The sequence below is a fragment of the Mesocricetus auratus genome, unplaced genomic scaffold (genome assembly GCF_017639785.1).
Source record: "Mesocricetus auratus isolate SY011 unplaced genomic scaffold, BCM_Maur_2.0 Super-Scaffold_6730, whole genome shotgun sequence".
NCBI lineage: Eukaryota > Metazoa > Chordata > Mammalia > Rodentia > Cricetidae > Mesocricetus > Mesocricetus auratus.
This window is the reverse complement of record NW_024429184.1, coordinates 66926746-66950758: the sequence shown is the minus strand read 5'-3', so window position 1 is coordinate 66950758 and position 24013 is coordinate 66926746. Positions and strand designations below refer to the sequence as shown.

The 24013-nt window shown below is 41.2% G+C and overlaps 2 protein-coding genes across 10 annotated transcripts in view; one reads left to right on the top strand and one right to left on the bottom strand.

The window, feature by feature from the left end:
• The window catches only part of Clvs1 (clavesin 1), a 210777-nt gene extending 191624 nt beyond the window's left edge, over window positions 1-19153 (top strand). Inside the window, exon 6 of the mRNA XM_040741467.1 lies at window positions 16810-19153. Within this exon, the coding sequence (XP_040597401.1) occupies window positions 16810-16897 (88 nt within the window). The 3' untranslated portion in view covers window positions 16898-19153. The remainder of the gene's footprint in view (window positions 1-16809) is intronic.
• Window positions 18760-24013, bottom strand: part of Asph (aspartate beta-hydroxylase) — a 194237-nt gene continuing 188983 nt past the window's right edge. For all 9 annotated transcript variants that reach the window (XM_013110944.3, XM_005066736.4, XM_013110941.3 and 6 more), the window contains one exon: window positions 18760-20933. In XM_013110944.3, the coding sequence (XP_012966398.1) occupies window positions 20783-20933 (151 nt within the window). In that variant the 3' untranslated portion in view covers window positions 18760-20782. The remainder of the gene's footprint in view (window positions 20934-24013) is intronic.

Sequence of the window (24013 nt, the reverse complement as noted above, 5' to 3'; positions counted from 1 at the left end):
CCGCCACTGAGTTCCAAGTGGCTCACTGGAACAATGTTTCTCAACAGAAAAGTGTAAAGTAAATCTGAGACAACTGGCACTCTCGTCAAAGGGTGGTTGCAGCAGGTACTGGTTCTTTTCCTTTAGTTCTTTTATGCCTTTAGTCAAAAGAGAATAATTATTAATTTGACAGAACGTTCTTTAAACAGATTATTTCAGGATTATTCTCTTTAATCCAGTGAATACCATGTTGGAGTTTGAGGCATTATTTTTTCTAATATTAAACTGGAATCTCCTGTATTTAACTTCTCATATACTGTGTATGTGATGGTTTGAATATGTATGGCTCCTGTAGGTTCATGTGTGTGAATGCTTGGCCCATAAGGAGTAGCATTATTAGTAGGTGTGACTTTGTTGGAGGAAGTGTGTCACTGTGGAGGCAGGCTTTTGTGGTCTTATATATGTTCAAGCTACATCCAGTGACACAGTGGCTTCTGCTGCCTGCAGATCAAGATGTGGAACTCTCAGCTCCTTCTCCAGAACTATGTCTGCCTGCATGCTATCATGATGATAAAGGACTAAACTTCTGAAGCTGAAAGCCAGCCCCAATTAAATGTTTTCCTGTGGTCATGGTGTCTCTTCACAATAGAAACTCTAAGACAGAAGTTGGTACCAGGGATTGAGTATAGGTTTCACCGTGCTATTGTTCAGAGGAATGTGTACTTTTGTAGTTTGAATTAGAAAATCAGTTGAATGCTTTCAGTGGGGCTTAATAGTAGGAGACTGGAAGACAGTGGTGAGAGTGATTTGAATTGTGGGAGCCTGGCTCGAGAGATTTCAAAGGAGAAGGCATGTTGCCTAGAGAGCTTTGCTGTCATACTTTGGTGAAGTATGTGGCTGCTTTTGACCTTGTCCAAAAAGAATCTGCCCAATGATGAAGTGAAGAGTCTGGGATTAATTGTATTGGCAGAGGAAATCTCAATACAGCATGGTATGGACTTTGTTGTGTGGTTGCTAGTGTTGACACTCACGAAATTGATAGCATAGAAGCAAGCTAAACAAGGAAAAACACAAGGTTGACAGATTGAAAAGGAGCACCAGGAAATCGAATGGAGCAAAACCCTACGTTCAATAACATAACCAGATTAAGAAAAGGAATAGCCAGGCATCGGTAGTGCAAGCCTTTAATCCCAGCACTCGGGAGGCAGAGGCAGGTAGATCTCTGTGAGTTCAAGGCCAGCCTGGTCTACAGAGCAAGCTCCAGGACAGCCTCCAAAACAATACAGAGAAACCCTGTCTCAAAAAGCCAAAAAGAAAGAAAAAGATAAGGAAGAAAAGGAATGATGACCTCAGGGCAAGCTCCCATCCAGTTAAGCTTCCAACTTGTGACAAGGAGTTAAAAAAAACAGTTTAGGTTTAGGTGTGGCGGTGCACACCTTTAATCCTAGTACCTAGAATGCAGGTTGGCAGATCCCTGAGTTTTAGGCCAGCCTGGTCTATATACAGATCAATTTCCAGGACAGTCAAGCTTAAGCAGTAAAGAAACCATGGAAAACAGAAAGTTGGTAAAGTTGTAATTGAACAAAGGGGCTATGCTATGTTCCAGTCCCAGCAAGAAGCAGAACTTGCCAGTTTTGGCTACATTGTTCTGGCTTTAGAGTCAAGGATAGAAGAAAGAGATTATGGAATCCATCTCTGAGACTAAAGAAAGACACTGAGGTTAGGTGGCAGGGGTGTCCCATCATGGAAGCATAGAGAGGCCACTGTGTTGAGCTATGAAGGTGAGACCTGAATTGCCTTGGAGACCCAAAGATGTGGAGGTGCCAGAGCCATGGACTAAAGCTCTGAAACTGTAAGCCATTCCCAGTTAAATGTTTTCCTTTATAAGAGTTGCTGTGGTCATGGTGTCTCTTCACAGCAGTAGAAACCTTAACTAAGATTCTTTGTGTGTGTGTGTGTGTGTGTGTGTGTGTGTGTGTGTGTGTGGCACACTTGCAGCAGAGAATGTAGGAAGTTAGAGGGCCATCTAAAATGCTGGTTCTTACCTTCTATATTTCTTTTCTCCCCTTAGTTTTCACTATTGAATATGCCAGACTAATTGACCCATGGACTTTGTCAATCTCTGCCTCCCATCACATGTGTGAGCATTGGAATCGCAGGCATGTGCTACCACACTTGGAATTCAAACTTGGATTGTTATGCTTGTACAACAAGTACTTTACCCACTGAGTCCTCTCTGAGCCCATGATTCCTGGGGCATTTTAATTATTATTTTCTTAGGAGCTCTCTTCCTCTTTCTCAGTCTGGTAGCTGCATTTTAGAAGTTTAAGTGTGAAATAGCCCATTTCCTCCTCCATAATTCATTGCTTCAGTATGTCTAAGGAGCACTGGCTAAGTGTGTGCAGCTAATTTTTTTAATAAGCAATGTTTCTTTTTGTTGCAAATGAGACAAAACCTCAAATGAATGACCTTAAAAAAGAAGGGACGTTCATTATTATACACAATGAGATGTGTCAGATTAACGTGGCTGCAGGAATGAGATAACAGTAGTTTAGTGGTGACCACAGAACCCAGGTTCTCTCCAACAAATCTGATACAACTGTGGGATCCCCAGGATTACTGCCCCAATGTCTCTGGGAAGATAATGCCCAGACAAAGGGGGCTTTGTCACCTGGAATGAAGGAGGGAGGGCCTGGGGATGGAAACAACTGTCCTAAAGTAGGTTTAGTTAGAAATGTAAGTCTGAAATTTCTTTTCCATGAAGTAAATGCATGACTTTTAAATCCATGTGCAGATTTTATGACATCTCTTCTAATCATTAGACAGTATTTATTAATTCTGATTCTAGCCTTTCTTTCTGGCAAAGTGATTAAAATAGCTATAGACATGATAAAAATCTGATATACCCACAGAGATACTGTTTTGAAGTGACTACCAGTGAATGATTAGCCATTTCCTGAGACTTTTACATACATGCATGCATGCATACAACATATGCATGATATATATGTATGGCATACATGCATATATATATATATATATACATATATGTATCCATGTACATATATATATACATACATACATGTGTGTATATATGTATTGACTACAAGATTATTGACAAATTTCATTGAGATTTTATCCTCCACACACTTGAGCTGTCCCATGAAGCTGGAACAATCTGACTGCAGGTCATTGGTGCAGAGAAGGGAGTTCTGGCAGGAGTTTGGTTTGCAGGCAATATTGAGAAGGGGGAGTCAGGGCTGGGAGTTTGCAGCATGCTGGAGATCACAAACAGCTCTTGGATTTCGTTGTTTTGTTTATTTCTTCTAATTTTCCTCAACCCCGAGGCAGCTGTTGACACAGCAGCTGATGGTCTCAGGGAAATAAAAAGCATCTTTCTTTCTTGGTTTTCTCGGGCACAAATGGAAGAGAGGACTTTGAAAGGCCAGGCTTTGTGTTTCCCTCTGGACCTGTCACCATGCCCAAGGAAAACGGCAGATCTGATTTGCAGGATCATGCCATGAGATTATTCAGCAAAGGCAGGCGACAGCCCTGAACTACATCAGAATGTTATAGAACAGGGTGGCAGCTGAATGAGCATGGACCATATCAAAACTGTATCCCTACCTCAACAATGATAGGTAGTTCCTTTCAGGGCTGCAGAAGAGAAAGTTTATTTTAAACTATCATTTTGCTAAACTTGAACAAGCTATGTTTTCACTGTATATGATTGCAGTCTCAAAATAAGAGAGAAAGATGTATGTATCTCAGAGAGAGCAGTGTGGGGGGTGCTACTTACCCTTCTATAAAATGTATGACATTTCAGATGCACAGGAAGTCCTCATAGGTCTCCTAGAAGATGTCAGGATCTGTACCACTAAAGATCTTTCCTGTTACCCTCCGTATGCTTATGGGTATAACCGGCCTAAATGATATTGACTCCTGAGAGTGTCAAAGTTATTGATTAATCACAAATCTATATTTCTGTAATATAGACATTGTTAGTTTATAAAAGTTTTCTAAGATCTTAGATTTCAACAAAACAGATTCACTTGATACTTTTTAGTTTCTTACATATATGAAATGCCCATCATTTTATGTAATATGAAGAATAATGTGTAACTATTTTATCCATCTTTTTGCTCTCTGCTGCTCATGAGTTGTTACTGTGGCTGAAGCCTGAGCCTCGTGACTTTAGGCCTAAGGACTTTTCCCATTATTCTTAATTTCCTTTGCAAGCACATCATTAGTGTCTTTTGCCTGACACGTGATTTATACAAGTTTAGTATTCTTAGTGTGAAAAATGCAAGGGCATACACATTCTATTTTACATTGAAAAATTATACCATTTCTCCTTCCTCATAGCCAACACCATGAGAAGTCATGCAGAGGAGCAGAGAGGATCTCATGTCAATAATCATGCTTTGCTCCAGGCTTCTTTCTATGTAGAATGACTTCCTGTCTTACCATACATTTTCTTCCTCACGGTTCTGTGGAAAAATTGCTGAGGTGATTGGAGTTGAGAAACCCAACCTGCATTAACTTTGACTGACCATTAAGCTCCACATTCCCTCCTGGGCTGCTCAGAAGCATCTGCTTTCCACTTTGGGCTTAGTCTGGGAGCCATGCTGTATAAGAAACAGGATTTTTTAATACAGAATTAGGAACATTTGCCTGCAGTTGCAGCACTTGGGAGTCTGAGACAGGAGAATTGCAAGTTCTAGGTCAGCCGGGAATGCATAGAAAGACCTTGTGTCAAAACAAAACAAAACAAACGTACTGACTATTAACTCCAGCCTTGTTTAGCCCAGGAACTTCATTTGTACATTGACAATGAAAAGAGAGTCTTGAAGCTTAATGATTGTGAAGCCACCAATTCCCTTCTCAACAACCCAGAAGTAATGACAAGGAACATTATTTGCTCAGCAGATGAAGTGACTAAGCCAGATCTCTCTAAGATACAGTTGCTATGGCTACATACATTAAATAGAGTCCATTTGAGAGGAGCTAATTCAGACAGAAGAGGAACAATGCGAAGAGGCACTTCTTATAGGATCCAAGTACCTGGCAAAGAGCCATGCCTGAGCACCCCATCCATAATATCAGCATGCATTCTAAGAGCATGACAGTGAGTCTGAGGTCACAGATGTCTATCATGGAGCAGAAAGACCAGTGTCAGCCTGGCACAGTAATACACACACAAAAGTGTCACTACTGCCTCATTTATGAGGTAGATAATGAGCATCCCACTTTTGGTTATTAACATTGTACTGATATCCTAAGTTGATACAAGATGTCATGACCTCCTTTGGTATATGTTTAGATTGAAATATTTTCATGCCTTGGTTTTGAATTTGATTTTGTTCAGAAAGTGGCATGAGTTGTTTCTAGAAAGTGAAAACTCAGTTCTAGTAATTTCTAGGAATTCTAGAGTAAGTTTTTGGCACAGCATGTTCATAGATGAAGCTAAATATTAGCACTTACTAGTGATCTTGTAATGGTCTGACACATTGTATACCAAGGCATTCTCTCCAATGTAATACTATTATGAGACAGTAGAGCTTTAAGAGGAAGGGGGCCCCGTAGAAGGACTAGATTGGGAGGTCTTGTGTCATTGGAGACACATGTGTCTACCTGTTTCTGCTTCCCTCCGAAGCCCCACAAAATGGGCCGTTTTCCTCTGCCACATGCTCCCTCCATGGTGTGATGTTCTGGGTAACCATAGACCTACAAGCAATGGGGCTAACCAATTACGAAATGGAATATCTGCAAACATAGTCAAAATACGTCTTTTCTCTTTACCTTTGGATCATCTCTAATATTTGTATAGGTATAGAAAGTCTACTAACACAGGTGCAGAAAGCAAATTCACAGATGAGAAAGACTAAACAACTCTGGCTATGACTTCAGTCATGAGGAAAGATAAACTTTTGGTTCCAGTTTCATATGGAGGAGTCAGTGTTTTGTGGTCTTAATCAGTTTTGCCGTAAAAAGTCGACTTTTGTTTTGGGGGTGTTTGTTTGTTTTGTCAAACATCTTCGTCCTTATGTTCCTAGATCATTTGGCTAGATTCCGTACAAAAGTGAGATGGCACAATGATACTTTGAGCCACCCGCTTTGGGGAGTAGCTGAGGTGAAGACTGCTTTGATTGAGTTCAAATTTCTGAGCAAGATGGGAACTTCCAGCCATCTGTTCCACTTTGGTTCCTGCCTGGTTAGTTAAATCAATTTGACTGATTTTCAGCTATCAATAGAGTTGGCTATAACCTTAGTGAAATTTAAGAATGTAGCCCATGTGCTACATTCTCTGTCTCTCACTTTCTCTGTGTCTGTATCTCTCTCTGCATGTGTGTGTGTGTGTGCACGTGTGCGCATGTGTGTATTGTGTTATATTGTGTGACACTATTCCTGGAGAGATGTGAGCAATGTTCACTCATCCCTGACAGGGAACTGACAACAGAACAAAGTAAAAATCCCACCAAAGTCGAATTTCTTAAGCCAGTGAGGTTATGGAGTATGGAAAACTCACAGGTGGTGGCATCATAGAAAGGCTACCTTTGCATGGGTCACAACTCATTAAAGCTGGAACCCTGGAGCTCTCTGCATAACTTACAGGCAGATTTACAGATCAGAGTCTCCTTGTAATGTGAGGTTTTTCTGGACCCGGCTAAGTCCTGCTGCCCTTCTCTGCCCCCAAAGAAACATGCAGACACTGTATTATTTATAAATACTGCTGGTCTTTGGCTAAGGTTTCTTATTTGCTAGCTCAGTCTTAATTACTCACCCATTTTCTAATAATCCATGTATTTCCTCATGGCCTGTCTTACCGGAGAAAAGGTCTGGTCCTCTTACTCTGTTGGGGTCTACATCGCATCTGTTTTGTGTCTCCACAGAGAAGATGAGAAAGAGAGGGCGATTTCCTGCTTGTCCCTGCTTATATATTAATTCTGTCCTGCTACATCACTTCTTGCCTGGATCACATGATGACTTCTCTTTACTACATTTCCCAGAATCCTCCTTGACTCCTAGTCCCACCTATCTTGCTTCTTTATTGGTCAACAGTGCTTTATTCATCAGCCAATAAGACAAATATTTATGCAGAAGAACATTTCCCATCATTTCCTCTCTTCAGCAAGCCTTACTACTCATGTAATCTTCATATTGATGGAAGGACCTTGGGAATCTAGTAAATCTCAGGGACTTCCTGTGTGTAATGTTTACCCAAATTTTGCTAATATTAGTAAAAACTCAGGAGGCAGGAATTGTGATAAAAACATGATAAACACAAAGAATGACAGAGGGATTATTGGCTGACCCAACACTTCATGTTTTCTTGATCAAAATCCCTGGAAGTCCCCCTCAGACCCTCCTTCTTTCTTCAGGTCCCTGTCTATCTGAATTTCTCAGTCCTCCAGCAAGTCTATGGCTACTCCTGGCCAGACAATTGTTGACTCCATTCTTGATTCAAGCTGGCTTTATTGGTACCACTGAGTGGTAGTGAGAACAATTCTCCCACAACACTCCTGAGTTACTTGTTTTCTGAGTCTTAGAGAGTTTCCTCTAGAACTTTCCAGGTCTAAGCAGCCTCCTCCCACAGGACAAAATGTTTTAACTCTGAAGAAATTGCTACAAACCTCTCCCCCCTCTCTCTCTTTCCCGTGTGTGTATGTGTGTATATACATGTTTATAAGTGCATGTTCATGTATGTGCATGTAAGTTCAATGCATATGAAAGTCAGAGGTCAATTTTGGATGTCAGTCCTCAAGTGCTATCTACTATTTTTATTTTGGTTTGGATTGATATGGGGGTCTCTTACTGGCCTGCAGATCACTAAGCAAGCAAGGTTGGCTGGCCTGTAGCTCTCAGACATCTGCCTGTCTGAGACTCACTAGGGCTGTGATTACAAGCATGTGCCACCAGGCCCAGTTTTTCTGTGTGTTTTCTTGAGATCAAATTCTCATCCTTGTGCAAGCACTTTACTAAGCATTTAGCCTAGTTTTATAGTCTAAGTTTACGTTGTTTGGTTAGCTATTCATTTCTATCAAAGTTACTAGATCATGGTGAAATACAAACCATGTGACAGAATGATGAGTGGTGGTGTGAGGAGGACCCTGTCTTTTTAGCAGCAGGGCAAAGGGGTCTTGAAGTAAAGAACAAATGTTCACTGCATCCACAGATGTTACAAAGTTCATCATCTCCTAATAAGTGGGACACAGTCTATATTACCCTCTCAGCTGTCTGGAGTCTGGTGTCCCACTCAAATAAGGTTGAACTTATTTTGGCGTGTCCTTACTGCTCAAGTAAATAGTGCTTAAATGCTAGAACTTGAAGTAAAAAACTTCTAAGGAAGCCATACAAGTCCTGTATTTATTCAGACTAATAAATAATGAAGTGGTCCATACACACACACACACTGACAGGAATTTGTCAGTATTTTTTAAAGAACTACCTGTCTAACCTGCTTCTTAAGTGGAAATTTGACAGAGAAAGACATGCAGCTTTTAGCTTTCTTTTCTGAATTAAGGGAACCATCTCTTTCAATCATATCATATGTAGCCATGGATCAGCGGAGTGAAAGAAAATCTGTATGATGAATCTGTTGGCAAGAAAATGAATGGGGCTCGTTAAAGCCTGTGTACAGAGGCATGCTGTCTCAGCTTTTAAAGGATAACATGGGGAGTTATGAAACAGTGTGTCCTCTGAGAGATTTCCTATTTGTCAAAGCACCATGCTTGGATGTAACCTCTTAGAAAAGGAGCTACAACCCAAACAAGAAAGGCAAGGCATATTCATTTTGTGTGGCATGTACTGATAAACAAACACTCAACTGATTACAATTAAGCTGAAGCTGTTGTCCTTAACAGCCAGTCCTCAACCAACCTCTTACAGCCTTTGATAATCATATGAGCAAAGAAAAATATTTGACATAGTGTATGAGAGAAACGTGCAAGTCCTGTCATGTTGAAGAGCTGCATGCAGTTAGCTTCAAAGTGATGTTGTAGTTAGTGTCTTGTTTTCTTTGTATGCACAGTGTGTGTGTGTGTGTGTGTGTGTGTGTGTGTGTTTGCACATGCATTCATGTGTGTGGAGGCCATGGGCCAGTTCCCTTCTCATCTTATCTTTGAAACAGGGTCCCTCACTGATCTTTGATATTTCCCATTCAGTAGACTGGCTGGCCAGTGACCACAGGGATTCTCTTGCCTCAGCCTTCCCAGCAATGGGGTTGCACGAATGCAAAGTCACATCTGGCTTGTAAAACTGTGCACTGGGGCTCTGAACTCAGATGCTTATTCTTGTATGCCAGGTACTTTGCCAACTGAGCCATCTTCCTAGCCCTCATTTGAGCTTAAGATATCCGAACACGTCTATTTGAGTTTTTCCATCAAGACTGCAAGGGATGGGAATTTGACTGGAAACCCCTTGGCAACCCAATTGGAAAGCACACTTGGGTTCCTATTGCCCTGTGATCAGCACAGGGAGCTTTCATTTTGCTCTGGGCTCCACCTCATGGGTCCCTGTGTCTGCCACACTGCATCCTAATCTCATCCCATCTGCTTCAGTTCTGTGACTTTGAACTACAGCTACATTTTGTTTTCCTGTATTTATTTTTACTTCCCAGTCTTGTCACCTTCTCTCACCAGCCTTAGGCAAACCACTTGACCTCACAGAGTCTCAGCTTCTTCAGCTATATTGTGCGTGTAATAACTTGCAAGGCCTTGGGTGTTGCTACGCGTGTCAAATGACATCAGGATGACAGTGTAAACTGTGGGACACTGTAGAAAAAACTATGTGAGGAACACTGATAGTCTTCCCTTCCTAGCACTGTGCACAAGGATTTCCAGAGAAACAGGGAAGGCTCAGGCCTCCGGGAAGAAGTTTTGAGTTCCTGGTTAGAAACCAGGTTCTACTGGCCATGTCTCTCTTCTTTGGAATATTTTATACAGAAGCCAAATCTAGGCTCCTTTATACCTTTCATTTCTTGCACTCAGAATATGGTGAGGCATGTGAATATAGAAGAACAGACAAAGTCAGCCAAAAAGGAGAAAAAAGAAAAAAACAAGTAATGACAGCATTCTGCCCCCCTCCTTCCCTGTCTTCAAAAGAGCCTTGTCCCCACAGGACCCTCAGGTTTTGCTCACCATCCTGTCCCAGCCTGAGCCTGCCCTGTGGCCTTGGTGGCAAGCCTGTCTGTATCGGTCTTTACCAGTGCCGTTGCCTCCTCTCCTCTCCTGGACACCATTACCTATGCCCCGCTTCTCCCATGCTTCAGTCTTTTATGATAACAGCCTCCGCCTTTATGGAAGACCACGCCTGTTCCCTCCCGCCCCCATTCCATCCTTGGCATGCTCAGCTCTCACAGTTCTCATGGTGTCAGGACTGCACACCTCTGGTTCTCAGTCACTCCTCATTCATCAAGTCTGCAGTACATGGTCACATCCCTGAAGGAAGGTCTCTACCCTCCTGCTGTGAACAAGCATCACTTCATTTTATTATGTATTGGTGAATCTTGTCAAGTTTCAAATGACACTTCTATAGTTCGAATACTCTCCAAGGGCAGACACTGCATGATCACTCATTAGATGTCCTTTGTCTCATGTGATCTTAGTGTATAAGAGGTGCTCAGGGCACCTTCTATGAAGGGCAGATGAGGGAGTAGAAAGGAAAAAAAGAAAAGAAGAAAATGGCAAAGGAGCAAGGGATAACAGGGAAAGAAGGAATTCCACAATAGCGGATATTGTTATAGACACTCTACTCTGTGGAGTGAGGAAGAAAACACTACTTACAATCTGTAGCGGAGTGGACAGTAACATAGCCTTTGGAGCCAGCATTTGATTAGGATTTGAAATAACCTCTAAGATACAAAAATAGTCATAATTCCTCCTAGATTCTGAAATTCCATTAACAATTAAAACTTACAGCTCTTATTTTTTAGAGCATTCATTCATTCAATAACCATTCATTACATTTTCTACTAAGTGCTAACATAGAGTAGAGGATAAAGAGCCATTAAGAGACTAGGATATGGAACCAGTTACATAAACTCAAGTTAGCAGCTGCGTGCCCGAGTAGATGGTGATCTAGGAGTTCATTTTCCTCTGTCTGAAATGAACAACAATGCCCCCCCTGTCTACTTTATTATTGTGCTGTGTCAATTAAATGAAGGGCAAATATTAACACTAGATGCTGAAGACTAAGCTGTAAGCAGATTTGAGATGCCCCTGCCTGCCTGCAAGTCTGTGGCCTACAACAGACACTTCTGTAAAAGAACCCTTCCTCTAGGGTTCCACAGAGCTGTGGATGTACCCAGGAGTTGCATACTGGGGCTCCTAACTCAATCTCAGCAGAGAAAGGTGTTGGAAAACTTTCCCTGTGAAATTTCCCATAAGACTTCAAGGTTGTCCTCTGACTTCCACATTCCCACTTGTAAGCTTACATGCAACACATGCACACAGAACAAAGAAAGGGAAACAAGCATTTCGGTTCTCTTTCTTCCATGTAAAGCCTTTGTTCAAGCCTCCATTGCCCCAAGATAAAGTCTTGCACACTTAGCATTATGCCCTACTGGGCTTGCATGCAGCTCCCTGAATACACACCCAGACATTCTTCTCCTTGTATCCTGATCTGCAGCCTCTAAACTTCAGAAAGGAAAATGAGCAGTTCACTGAATCTAAGATGCTCCAATTGCACCAGAATTCCTATTTGCACAGATGTTCAATGTGATGAAGTGTGCCTCCCCACTGCCAAGAAGCAGCCATGAAACTGGCTCAGTCTTTTCAGCACTGGGCATCGGCTGCCGTTTCTATGCCCACTTTTCTTAGGAACAGCTCTACCAACAGAGCAATGTCCCCTGCCCCATCTCTCTCTTGTCATGTATTTACTTACTCATATATTTATAAGCAGAGTCACTGTCAATGTGTAGCTGAGACTGGGTTGGAATCTACTATAGAGTCCGGAGTTGCTCCAAACTCCCAGACTCCTGCCTCAGCTTCCTGAATGTGAGAGTTGTAGGTATGCACCACTGTACCAGGCTATAAGTTCACAAAAACCTCAAGGAGCAAGATATCCCATTTTGTTTTCTTCATTCCAGACAAAACGCTATCTCAGTCACCATTGGATGGACAGATAGTGTCCACTCATCCTTCACCCCTTTGTCCATTAATTCCTCAAGTTTTCCCACTGGGTCTCTTCTTACCATCTGCTGCTGTCTTGGCTGTCACTTCCCACCAGAGCAGCCTCAAGTTGACTGCATCATGCAGACAGTTGCCCACTCTGCAAGCCCCATTCTGATGGGATAGACACAGATATTCAGAAGAAGACTGAAATCCAGATGGATCTAATAATGTCAAAGAAGTTCCATTAAATGGTTAAGGAAACAGACCTATGAAAGGTCGCTGTTATCAAGAGCACTAACCGTTCTTTCCCAAGCCATCCTGCAGATGCAATGAGTCACCAACATGGTCTCAGCTCTTGGCATCCCCCATCATTCTTCTCCCTCTTCCCACGGCACATCCCAGTGGTGACTTCACAGGGTTCACACCACTGATCTCAGACGGAAGGAAGGATCGTCGATGCAGAGGCTGACTCACTTCTCTCCATGCTAGTCTAATGCTGAGGAAACGACTAGGCTCAAAATAGGCAGTGAGGTTATTTTAAGTTCTGATTTAATAGTTGAGAAGAACTTCCAGAGATAGCTATGCATTGAAAATGCACATATCTCGTGCTCCTTGTGACCATCTCCAACATCTGAGCTCACTTCAGAGTGTGTGCTTGCAAAGCACCACAAACCGCAATGCTCACAACCCTGAATGACTACAGAGATGTGACTATTTCAGCCATAGACAAGGTCCTAAACTCCTATAGCTCTCACTTTTGTGCCTGCTGCCCTCATAAGGAGAATGGGCACAAAAAACACTAGCTCAGATGGGCACTGGAGGTCCATTATAAGAACACAATGTTATTGTCAGCTGTTAACATGGCTAAATAAGGTTTTGGTTATAATCCTCCTGAGACCAAAATTATAGGTCCAGTTGTTGATCTATGCAGAATGAACTCGCTCATGGCCTATGTTTTCTATTACATCTTCTTCCTGGAAGCCCGCCATTGGGATCTACAAAATACTAAACCTTAGCCATAGTCCTTCATCGCATGAAGTGGGAAAAGTTCCAAGCATGGAGGAAGAAAGAGTAAAAAGAAAGATAAATGAGGAAATAAGGAGAGAGAAAGAAAAACAGACTAAGACAGAGAACAGCAAGAAAGCATCTAGGTGAAGCCTTTCATTGGTTGCCTGCTCCACCACTGAAATTACCCATCATCCCCTGCCTGACTCTGGAGTTGGATGATATTCCGTGTTGGAAAGAAGGCTAATACAAATGTTTATTTTAGCACAAGAACTCAGCTTCTCTTGTGTAGATGGAACCCCTGAATGGACTTGTCTACTGTGCTGCACTGAACACAGTATCTGAACGCTCTGACCAGATGGAGACATTGTCTTCAGAGAGTTTGACTTTCAGAGATAATTTTAATTTAGCTAATGCACTGAGGCCAAGATTCTATAAGGATCCCCCAATAAATGGAAATTTCCCCAGGAATCTTGTGCTGGGAGAAGGAAAGGGCACAGCTATAGGGGGCTCTTGTCTCCTGGAAAGATATTTCCAAGAGTTGTAGCAATGTGTCTGACAAGATGAAACTGAAATCCAGTCAGCCATGGGTCCATGGTATTTGAGACCACACTTTGTCCCGGACTGTTCATATCCTCCACCCTATAGTTAAACTTTGATCGCACTTCAAGAACCCAGAAGATAGACTTGAAGGGTTTGCTGGATGCATATGTCCCTCTTCCCAAGTTGCTCACATTGACTAAATCTCATTTTAACCCTTTCCATTAAAAAAGAGTTTGCTATTTTTTCCAGCGATTTTCAAATTTTCATGAAACAGTGAGTCACTTACATAAAGTTTTAATATTAGCTATCTATTGAGTGACTAAGTAAAAGGAATTCTATCATGTTGAAAGTTAAGAAGCCATGGCACTCTTCTCAATTAGGGAACATACAAACCTGGGGCAAAATGCTGTTTGCTTCCTCGTTATCGATGTCTTAGAACAGGCCCAGCATCACTTACCAGTCAACCAAGACACATTGTGTTAGGTCTGACATTCCAGATCATTGCTACCAATGTATCTATTGAAATAAATAACACAGGTCTCAGTTACATCTCATGTGAAAGCGAGAGTGAACACTGGTCATTTGAATAATGACAAATGATATTAGTGGGTGAGATAGACTTATCCTTCCATCTCTCCTTCTTTCCACATTCTCTCATCAAGAATCTCTCTCTAGCTGGGCAATGAGGCATCTGTGCAAGTCTGCATTCTTCTCTGGATCTGTAGCTGGGTGACTTAACAATGAAGGTTTCTGTACATTTGCTCTTAGTGATTGGTACATAGCAAAGCTTCACAAACATCACTTAGCATCAGTCAGTAGGAATAAATGATAGTTTGAAAACTCATTGAGATCTACTCCATTTTCTCTCCTCATAGTGTGAGAAGGGAAAGTTTGAAAACAAATCTAACAGTCATTAAAATCATAGGTAATAACATGGATTGACAAAACATTTTAAGATCTAAAAGGATGAAAACATGGAGAAAATTTAAAAAGATGAAAATTATTATTTCAATTCAAGTTTCTTGAATAGGACCCTCAAGATAGGAAGGAGATAGGTGAGCAGCTTCATCTATAAGGACAACCTGTATACACTGATGCCAGAACTTAGAATATGACCCTTGATAACCCCCACAGAACAATGACAAATGAAGTAATCATTTCCACTGTATTCTATAGTCACACCATGATGAAGACAGCCAGGGGTAGAAAATACTAGAAGTATTTTGGCACAGGTAGAATCCAGCTAACCTCATTGAGGAGTGCAGTTAGGGAGAAAGAGCTTGAACTAAAAGAAGGCATTGAAGCATGCTCCTGGTAGAATTGCACATGCCAAGTTATTCACAGCCAAAGGTTGTACACAGTGGACTCAAGCACTGAGTGGGTACAGATTTTGCTTCTTGTCTCAATTCCCAAAATAATGTGGTCTATACTTTGTGTTGGGCATTATAATGCACAGGAGAATGAGCAGAGGTTTATGCAGACACTGCACCCTAATATGAGGGGCTTGAGCATCTGCTGATTCTGCTGATCAGGAGGACCCTTGAACCAACCCCCATATGCAGAGAGGAACAGATGGCAGGAACTCTGCCTCTGGGAGAAGGAACAAAAGATAGGATGTAGATGTTTTGAAAACCAGGTTTGAGTTCAATGTCAAGGAGAATCAAGGGTTGACTTTTGGAGGTTTGAAGGAGTGAGCTTCCTGATATGGATCTTCAATAACCATGTGTGAGCAGCACCTATGGGCTGCTGGACCTCACTCTGGCTCCGGAACTGTGGTTCAGGTGCGTCTTTGTGTAATGAAGCACCTGGCAGAAGAGAAGTATCCTTTAAAGTTTCAATGGTGGATTGCCATCAGACCCCCATGGCTTTTGCAAAATCCTTAGTGCAAAGCAATTAGGCAGTGGGTTAAAGTGCTGGAGGAAGGTGATGTGTGTGCGTAACTACACTGCTGTGATCCTCTGGGTCTCATTCATGTCGATCTATCTATCGATCTATCTATCTATCTATCTATCAGATAAGATCTCAAGATATAGCTCAGACTGTCCTTGAGCCCACAGACTTCTAGCCGCAGCCTCCCAAATTCTGGTTGTGCCAGTTTGAACCCCCGGGCCTGTTTGTCTTGATGTCTTCTAGATTTTCTGATTCTTTTTTTGTACTGATGTAAATCAGTATTCCTTCCTCTCACCCTAACATCCACTCTGGGCTCTTAAGTAAAACAGGTAGAGAAATGCATAGGAACTGCACCAAAAAATCCAAAGTTCTCCTACTGTCCACAGCTCATCTGGCCACCCCAGCAGCAGACGGATCCATTTCATCTCTGAATGCTGCACACCGCTCCTAGCTATGGCATTTGAGTTGAGTGGTGTTTATAGTAAAAACTAGCTGTTTATGTATTCCATGGCAATTATGGTGACTTTTTAAAATACTTTTATTTTGAAATAGGATCTCATTATGCAATTTAGGTTGATCTGGACCTGACTATACTGCCCCAGATACCCATGAAATTATGATTCTCCTGCCTCTATCTCCCCAAAGCTGGTATTACATGAATACATGCTACATACATATTACGAAAGGGGCTAAGAACCTCTGGCAGCAAGTTATTTTCCTAGTAGAAGGAAGGGCCATTAGATTTTCTGAAAGACAGTTCTGCTGCCCACAGTGCTTGTAGCAAGTGAACCCTGCTCTCCACTTGGCCGTATTGCTTTGCCTAAGTTACTTGTCAATTAGTTTCTTCATTTGTTTTCTGCACTTGAAAGTGGAGACAGTAACCCCATTTCTCAGGGCTGTGAAAGTGGTAACCTCATACATACTAAGAAGCCTTAGACACTCACCAAGCTCCACCAAAATACTTATTAGTGTTTTTGTGTCTCTGGGATCACCTTTATTTGTATTTGATAGATACAAGCACAAATGTTACATTCATAGTTATGGCATATTACAGCGAAAAGATACAGATAAAATTCAGCAGAAGAAAAAGGCTTATGGTTAGAATCTCAGAATGGTCAGGTTCCATCTTCAGAAAAAAAAATAAGGTGGTATGTGGAAAACAGATAGTAAAAAGGAAATATTAAGTAGCTATTTTCTGCATCTTGATTCTCAAGGAGAATTAACAACTGTTACCAGCATGAACTCTCTGTGATTGTGTGTTTCCTTTATCTCTTGTTAGATCTCAATCTGTGGTCGAAGCTGGGACCCTGAAACATGAAGAGAAAGGAGAAAATGAGAACACTCAGCCACTACTGGCTCTGGACTGAGCCACACCATGTGATGCTCCCATGCACAAGTCTCCCTCTAGTGGAGCAGCACCCAGGAAGCACCTGTGCAACTGACCTCCAGAAACCCGCTCAGCTTGACCGGAGGTCCTCCACTCCATTCCAGCCATGGCTGTCAGCAGCCATTGGTCTGAGCAGCCCACATTGGATAAAGATCTGATAGATGCTTTCAAACCTTAATTTAATAATGAATTCATGTTTTAGGGAGGGGTTGGGAGATGAAGCACGGCATTTATGTAAAAATGATCCCCCCCATATATTTATGGTAGCAAATGTACTTTTAAAAAAAAGGAAAGACTGAATTTGCTACATATACTTTAGGACAAGGACTGCTCTAAGGGTTCACACAGGAACCCTCTCCAGGTTTTGCAAATTAAGATAATGTGCATTTCCAAATAAATACAACAGAGTTAAACCGTGCAGACACAGCATCAAGTTTAATGGCGTGCAGAACCCCAAGACAATAGTAGCTCTAATAATTTTCAGTTTTATTAACTTATTTTCTGACCCATCACCAGCATCTAAGTGGTCTTGTTGTTTGCAAAGGTTTTAATTTAAATATCCCTATCCCAAAAGAATGATTTGGACATAACATTGTTTGTCAGACCACCAGCTGACTTCATGAACTGGTTTTTTAGAAGTCACAGACAGTTGAAAAATAACTGCCTCATCTTAGCAAAGTGATTTCCTGTAGGCATCTGGGGGAATGTCTACAGAGAGAAAGCAATTCATTGAAAAAACAAACAAACAAACAAACTGATGAGTGATGAGTCCATTCAAGTTAGTCTCACCATCCTACGAACTGTGGAGAAAGGCCCTGAGTGGGTAGATAGTCTATCACACAGAAAGACCCTTAAGGATGGCTCAGCATGTAAGTCCCAAGCTAAGAAAAGACTAGGAACACAAGATGAAATGCCAAAGACCAATCTACTTCTTTATCCATTCTCCTTAGAAATGGACCCCTAGTACCCATTCACAGGAAGTCAGAAAGAAAACAGATGTCAAAGGTTAGAATATTTTATTTACACCATGTTTCCTAGACCAGCTGAGTATATGCAGATATCTCATCCCTCACCTATCTGTAGGACATAGGCACTTACTAATATGACCAGAGTGATTAATATCAAATGAAAATTTTAATTGATATTGATTAGTGAAATGTTTTACATTTTAAGCATTTGGTAGGTTGATTTGTTAGTTGAACAACCTAAAGGAAACAGGAAACCAATTCAACTTTCAACCAGTCACAATCACCTAAACAATATTGCTAGTTGTGGACACATTTCTCTTCTGTCTCCCTTTTCCTTTTCCTGCCTCTTTCTTTCTTTCCTTTCCTTTCTTTCTTTCTCTCTCTCTTTCTTTCTGCCTCTTTCACTATTCCTCACCCTTTGTCTCTTCTTCTCCCTTTGTTTTTTCCTGTCTCTCTCTTCCTTCCCTCTCTCCCTCCCTCCTCCCCTCTCTTCGTCCCTCCATCCCTTCCTCCTCCCCTCCTGCCCACAAATGCTGGAGATCAAACTTGTCTTTCTAGGCCAAATATTCTACTCCTGAGCCCTGAGCTACATTCTAGACATACACTCTTTCTCAGTCTATCTACTGGTTTATTATTTTTTTCTACTAGCAGGTTAATAGTAACAAAACCTACTTTTATGTTCCAAACTTGAAGGAGTAAAATTGAAACATAATTTAAAACAGGTCTCAAACAATTGTATCGTAGTATATAGAAACACCAATTCATTTTGTATAGACCAATTGACTCATAAAACAACAACCCTGAAAAACATCTCCCAAGGCATTGGTGGAAACTCTTTTCTTATGATACAAGTAAGAGAAAGGAAAAATTAAAGTGAATTAGAAAATCTTTTATTGCTTGGGTTCATAAAACAAATGTGGTATCCAAGTACTCAAATGCTGTTGGCATCACTGTCAACTCGTGTAATTGTAAAGGTTCTTCTGACTTTCACATGACAATAGTTAGAATCCTACTGTGATGACCATATTTTAAAAACCACATTATATATGCTAAGTCAAACGCTAATTTTCACTCATTTCCACAATTTTTATTACATGAATGTAAGGTGACGGTTTAACAATGAGAACATATGGTTTGTATTTCATTATGTGTATGTAATATGTAGGAGAACCAAACCAGTAGGCGACCGAGTGTTACTACATGAACACTGGACTGTATTGCCTTTTGTCAGTAAATTCCTCCGTTTAATAAATACTGAAGAACACAAATACTTTTTTTGTTTTCTAAGAGTTTGTTTTCTTTTCTGGAATTTGGTAATGGTTTGATCTTTTCCTCCCATGTCTTTGCCATCTGTTTTAGAGGAATTTTTGAACACTGGCAAAAGAAGGGAAAAGTACCTATTTTAAGAATGGACACACATTTTGTAAACTTTCTCCTAAGAGCTAAAATCCTTAAGCTAAACGAAAAAGGATCAATTCCAATGTCAAAGAATTGCTTGTTAAATGAGGTACAGAAAGCTTTTTCTACTGACATTGGATGAAAAGAATGCATCTACATTTTCTCTACCTATGTGGCTGGAATACATGCCATTTCTGCAGCATTATTGTTCGACTGGCTTAGAGATCAGTGCATGAGTGTCATTACATTCTAAGCTTGAGTTAGCTTTAATTTTAAAATAGAAACACAGGGGCATTGATGCTTTACTAGCCAACTGATCATCTCTGAAAGGAGGAGCAGGATGACTTTCTACTGCTCTTCCTCTGCCTTGGCTAGTACTCAAATAAAGCACACATGTGAAACGCTATCTCAAAATAATGATTAGATGGCAGAAGGATTTTGAGCATGGAAGATGAAAAAGTCTGCACATTCAGAATCAAACAGTCTGGACCACCTATACCCAGGGACGAATCCCAGCACACCCGGGGACTTCCTATATTGATAAAACCATGAGGGGACGCTCAGAAGCCAAGCAGCCATCTTCTTGGCACTCAAGTAGATCCACAGTAGACAGACTGCAGATTCCAGGCCCTGTCACAGAAGGCAGAGTCCAGGTTGCCTGGCCACCTGATCCTGAGTGAGAATCTTCACTTCCAAGTTACATTTTCTCTCTGAGCCCTGTTATTTCTGGTATTTTCTTATTACAACATGAAATGTTTCCATAGCTTTTCTCAGTGTAAAAAAAAGTGTTGCTCTTAGAAATTAGAGCTTGATAGCATTTCCATCATTAGCACAAAGAGAGGGGAAGACACTGAGGCTAATCGAAGATACACAGGTAGACTCAAGGGCACGCATTGGCACAGTTTATACATCCTAGAGTAACTTCCCATTTACGTTAGGAAAGTAAAGTTGCCTTCTTCACAGGTGTTTGCTGTTTTTTTCTAAAAGGAATTATGTCTGAATTTATCAGGGAAATTACTATTTAACAGTAAGAAGTAAAGCACTTATACTTCCTGTCATTAAAATCAACAAAACCATGGGGGTGGATGGTGACAGAATATTTCAGTTACCTAGAAAAATATAACTGCATAGAAAAATTACAAACTAAAGTAATTCATTCAGTTTCTACATACAGTATATCCTCAATGTACATTGATGTAGACACTATTCTATGTAGAAAAATATCTTTGGCTAGCAATGTAGACACAGCCAAATGTTCCCCTTAGTCCAGGTAGAAGTTCTGTTCTGTCATGAGTCACTCGAAGCAAGGGACCTTCTAAATGAATTGCAGTAAGGCAAGTACTCCTCCCAGCGATTTCCAATTCAGAAGGAACCTTAGAGTTCTTTAGCCACAAGGCAAGGGGATGAAGAATCATAGTGTTTGAACTTCCGTCTCCATGGCCCAGGAGAAGTGGAAAGGCAGCCTCCCTGGAGAGCACCCAAGGCTCTGCCAATTTCTTTTAAATTGCAGGAAGGCTGCGTCTCTGCTGAGGGGTCAGCTCGGGGTGCCACACATCCACGATGAAGATCAGCCGGAAAGATGAGGCATCCTGCCACACCTCATGCTCGAAAGAGTCATCAAAGATGAGCACCTTGCCTTCTTCCCACGTCCTGGAAAAGACAAACATGCATTTGTCAGTGGCCTTGGGAGTTTCCCATGCCGGAGGACCAGTTTCTGTCCATAGGCAGGAGGACCCCTCTGACCACCTTTGGGATATGACCAGAACACCCAGCCTGAAACCAGCCTTCCAATAATGACTAAGAACTTCAAGCTTCTTATTGGAGACACCAGACTTCCCACCCTGCACTAAAGATATGCAAAGGACACGGGCTGGTGATGAAGACATACTGGCATTATTTCACACTCTCCAGTTAGTCTGGATCTCATCCTAAATCGGATGTGTTTAGCTGAACAAGTGTCCAGAACAGTGGTCCTCACACTTCCTAATTCTGTGACCCTTGAATACAGTTCCTCATGTTGTGGTGACCTCCAACCATAACATAATTTTCTTTGCTACTTCATAACTGTAATCTTGCTACTGTAATGAACTGTAATGCAAATATCTGATATGTACCCCCTGTGAAAGGGTTGTTTGACCCCCAAAGGGGTCTCAACTCACCCCTGGTCTAGATTCATACCTAGTAGCTCACACATGGGACAACTTCCAAGTCAATATCTTCATAGCTATCACATTTGTCATTTCAGAGACTGTGTAGCCTTTTGGGTGGTAAAGGCCAAAGTTTCCATTCCCAGGACCCACATAAAAGCTGGAAACATAGCATGATCACCTGTTATTCTAGTGCTCCTATGGGGATATGGGAAGCTGAGAGACGGGCATCCCCGGCAGTGTGTTGGCAGCCGACCTGGTGTATGCAGTGGTGAAAAACATACAACAGCTCCATCTCAAACAAGGTAGAAGCTGAGGACCCACACTCAAGGTTGTCTCTGAGTTCTACACATATGTGGAATACACATGCATTGTATACACATGTACCTGCATTCACCCTCACACAAATGTACACACACACACACACACACACACACACACACACAGAGAGAGAGAGAGAGAGAGAGAGAGACGCAGGAACCTACTTCCACACACCATCCACACAAAAAATTAAAAGGTTGATGTATGTTATAGTGTCACTAGAACTTCTTTCTGTTCCAAGGCTGAATTGTATGTTGTTACATGCTTCCACTGGGCTTAGTTTATCCTTATCCACCTAGTGACATTTGGGTTGTGCCACCTTTTGGCCCTCGTGACTTTGCTGCTGTGAGCAGGGGTACTGTCTCTTTTTGGATATTTGCCATACTCTCTGTCTGTCTGGTAGTTTTGTCCCTTATACCCACTGACACTGTTTAATTTCTCTGATAACACTAGATCAAGAAAATGCCCATCTCTCTGTGTAGGGTATTTTACAAGAGGGGGGCTGGTTGATTAACTTTTCTCTTTTTTCTTTTTGGTTTGTTTGGTTTCACATGGTAATGAATGCCTGTTCTGCCATTTGCTGCCCAGTCTAAGATTCTGTCCTTGTAAAGCTGTATCCCCTATATTCAGACAAGCTGTATAAAACAGCTAAGCAACACATTTACTGAATTCAAGATGCACACAGCAGAAGGGATGGGCAGATAGGTAGGTAGATGGAGAAGGCTGACTGAACTTTTAATTGCAAATATTAGTTACTTTTCATTAGTTACATAATACAGAAATGTTATTGTTAGATTCATCCAATATGTCAGCTATTCTTCTCTGGGGTGACTTTGCCTCCCCTAAATCCCTCCCCACTCTTTGAAACTACTGTAAATATTTCTCATTGTCACAAAAGGTATGGGTCATACTATTGCCCTCTAGTGGCTAGAAGCCAGAGATGATGTTGAAGACCAAAGCACAAGACCACCTGGGTCAGATGTCCATAGTGGCAAGGCCCAGGAAATTACACCAATTCTGTTAGCAAGAAACATGACCCGATGATAATATTGTAACCAGATAGCACTGTTCCTGCTATACTGTAACTCTTTACTAAGGTATAACACAAAATTTTAAATGTTTAAATAGAATTTTAATATTCAAAAATTTCCTAGAGAAAATTTCATTTAATATAATAGTATCATGTAATACATATCTTCACATTAATATCTCTCTATATAAATACAGGAGCACTGACTCAGCTCTGTGGGCTAGAGAGGTACTGCACAGCCACCAGCTGCACATTTCTCTCTTTGATGTCTTATTTAGACTAACATTGTATTCAGATTTTGGTTCTCACACAGCTCTCTTCTGAGGTACTGTTGGAGGCCCTGTCGAGTGCATTGCAGCACTAATTTAAAAGATTCCATGCATAACCCACTTGCATAATAGATTAAGCTAAGAAAATAAATAAGAGTCATTCCAAATCTGCCTGCTTTTCTAAGCTGGAATACCACTTAGGAAACAACTAATTTAGCTTTCTGGTTACCGGATGTAAGACTCATTTCTTTCATATACTGGATCTTCAATAAATGCTGAAAGCTGAATTATTTGGACCCTGTGTCAGGAGTCCTCCTAGAAGGCAAAGATTCCTGAGACTGCAAGTGCTTTTATCCACTGAGCAATCTTCGCAACCCAACACAAATGCATCTTAAGGGCATTGTGCTAAGTGAATCAAGCTAGTCATTAAATGCCAGACACTATATGATTCCACTTGTATAAGGTCCTGGAATGGTCAAGTTCATAGAGACTGAAGTGGAGTGGAAGTTGTCAGGGGAAGGGGTGCAGACTTAGTATTCAATAGTCCAGTCTTTTGGTATAAAGTTCTAGAGACAGGTGGTGGCAATGATTGCGTAATGTGAGTGACCATAATGCCAAGACAAAACAAAACAAAAAATAAACCATACATTTTAAAATGGTTAACATGTTTAACTTTATGATGTGTACTTTACCATGATTAAATAATAAAAAAAAAAAGAAAGGCAGAAAGGACACATGAGAGAAGACTAAAAAGGCATTTGAACACAGTGGGACGTCATAGTCTTTGAAGGGAGTAGAACAAAACCTTCTGGTTCTGGCATTTGTTATTTGAGTGACCTGGGGCAAGTTACTGATGCTTCTTTAATATGACTTATGCCCTGTTAAACCTGTCAAAAATCAAAAGTCCCATACATGGCTAAAGCATGTAATACACTATCTGGACTGAACATGCTAGCCTAGCCT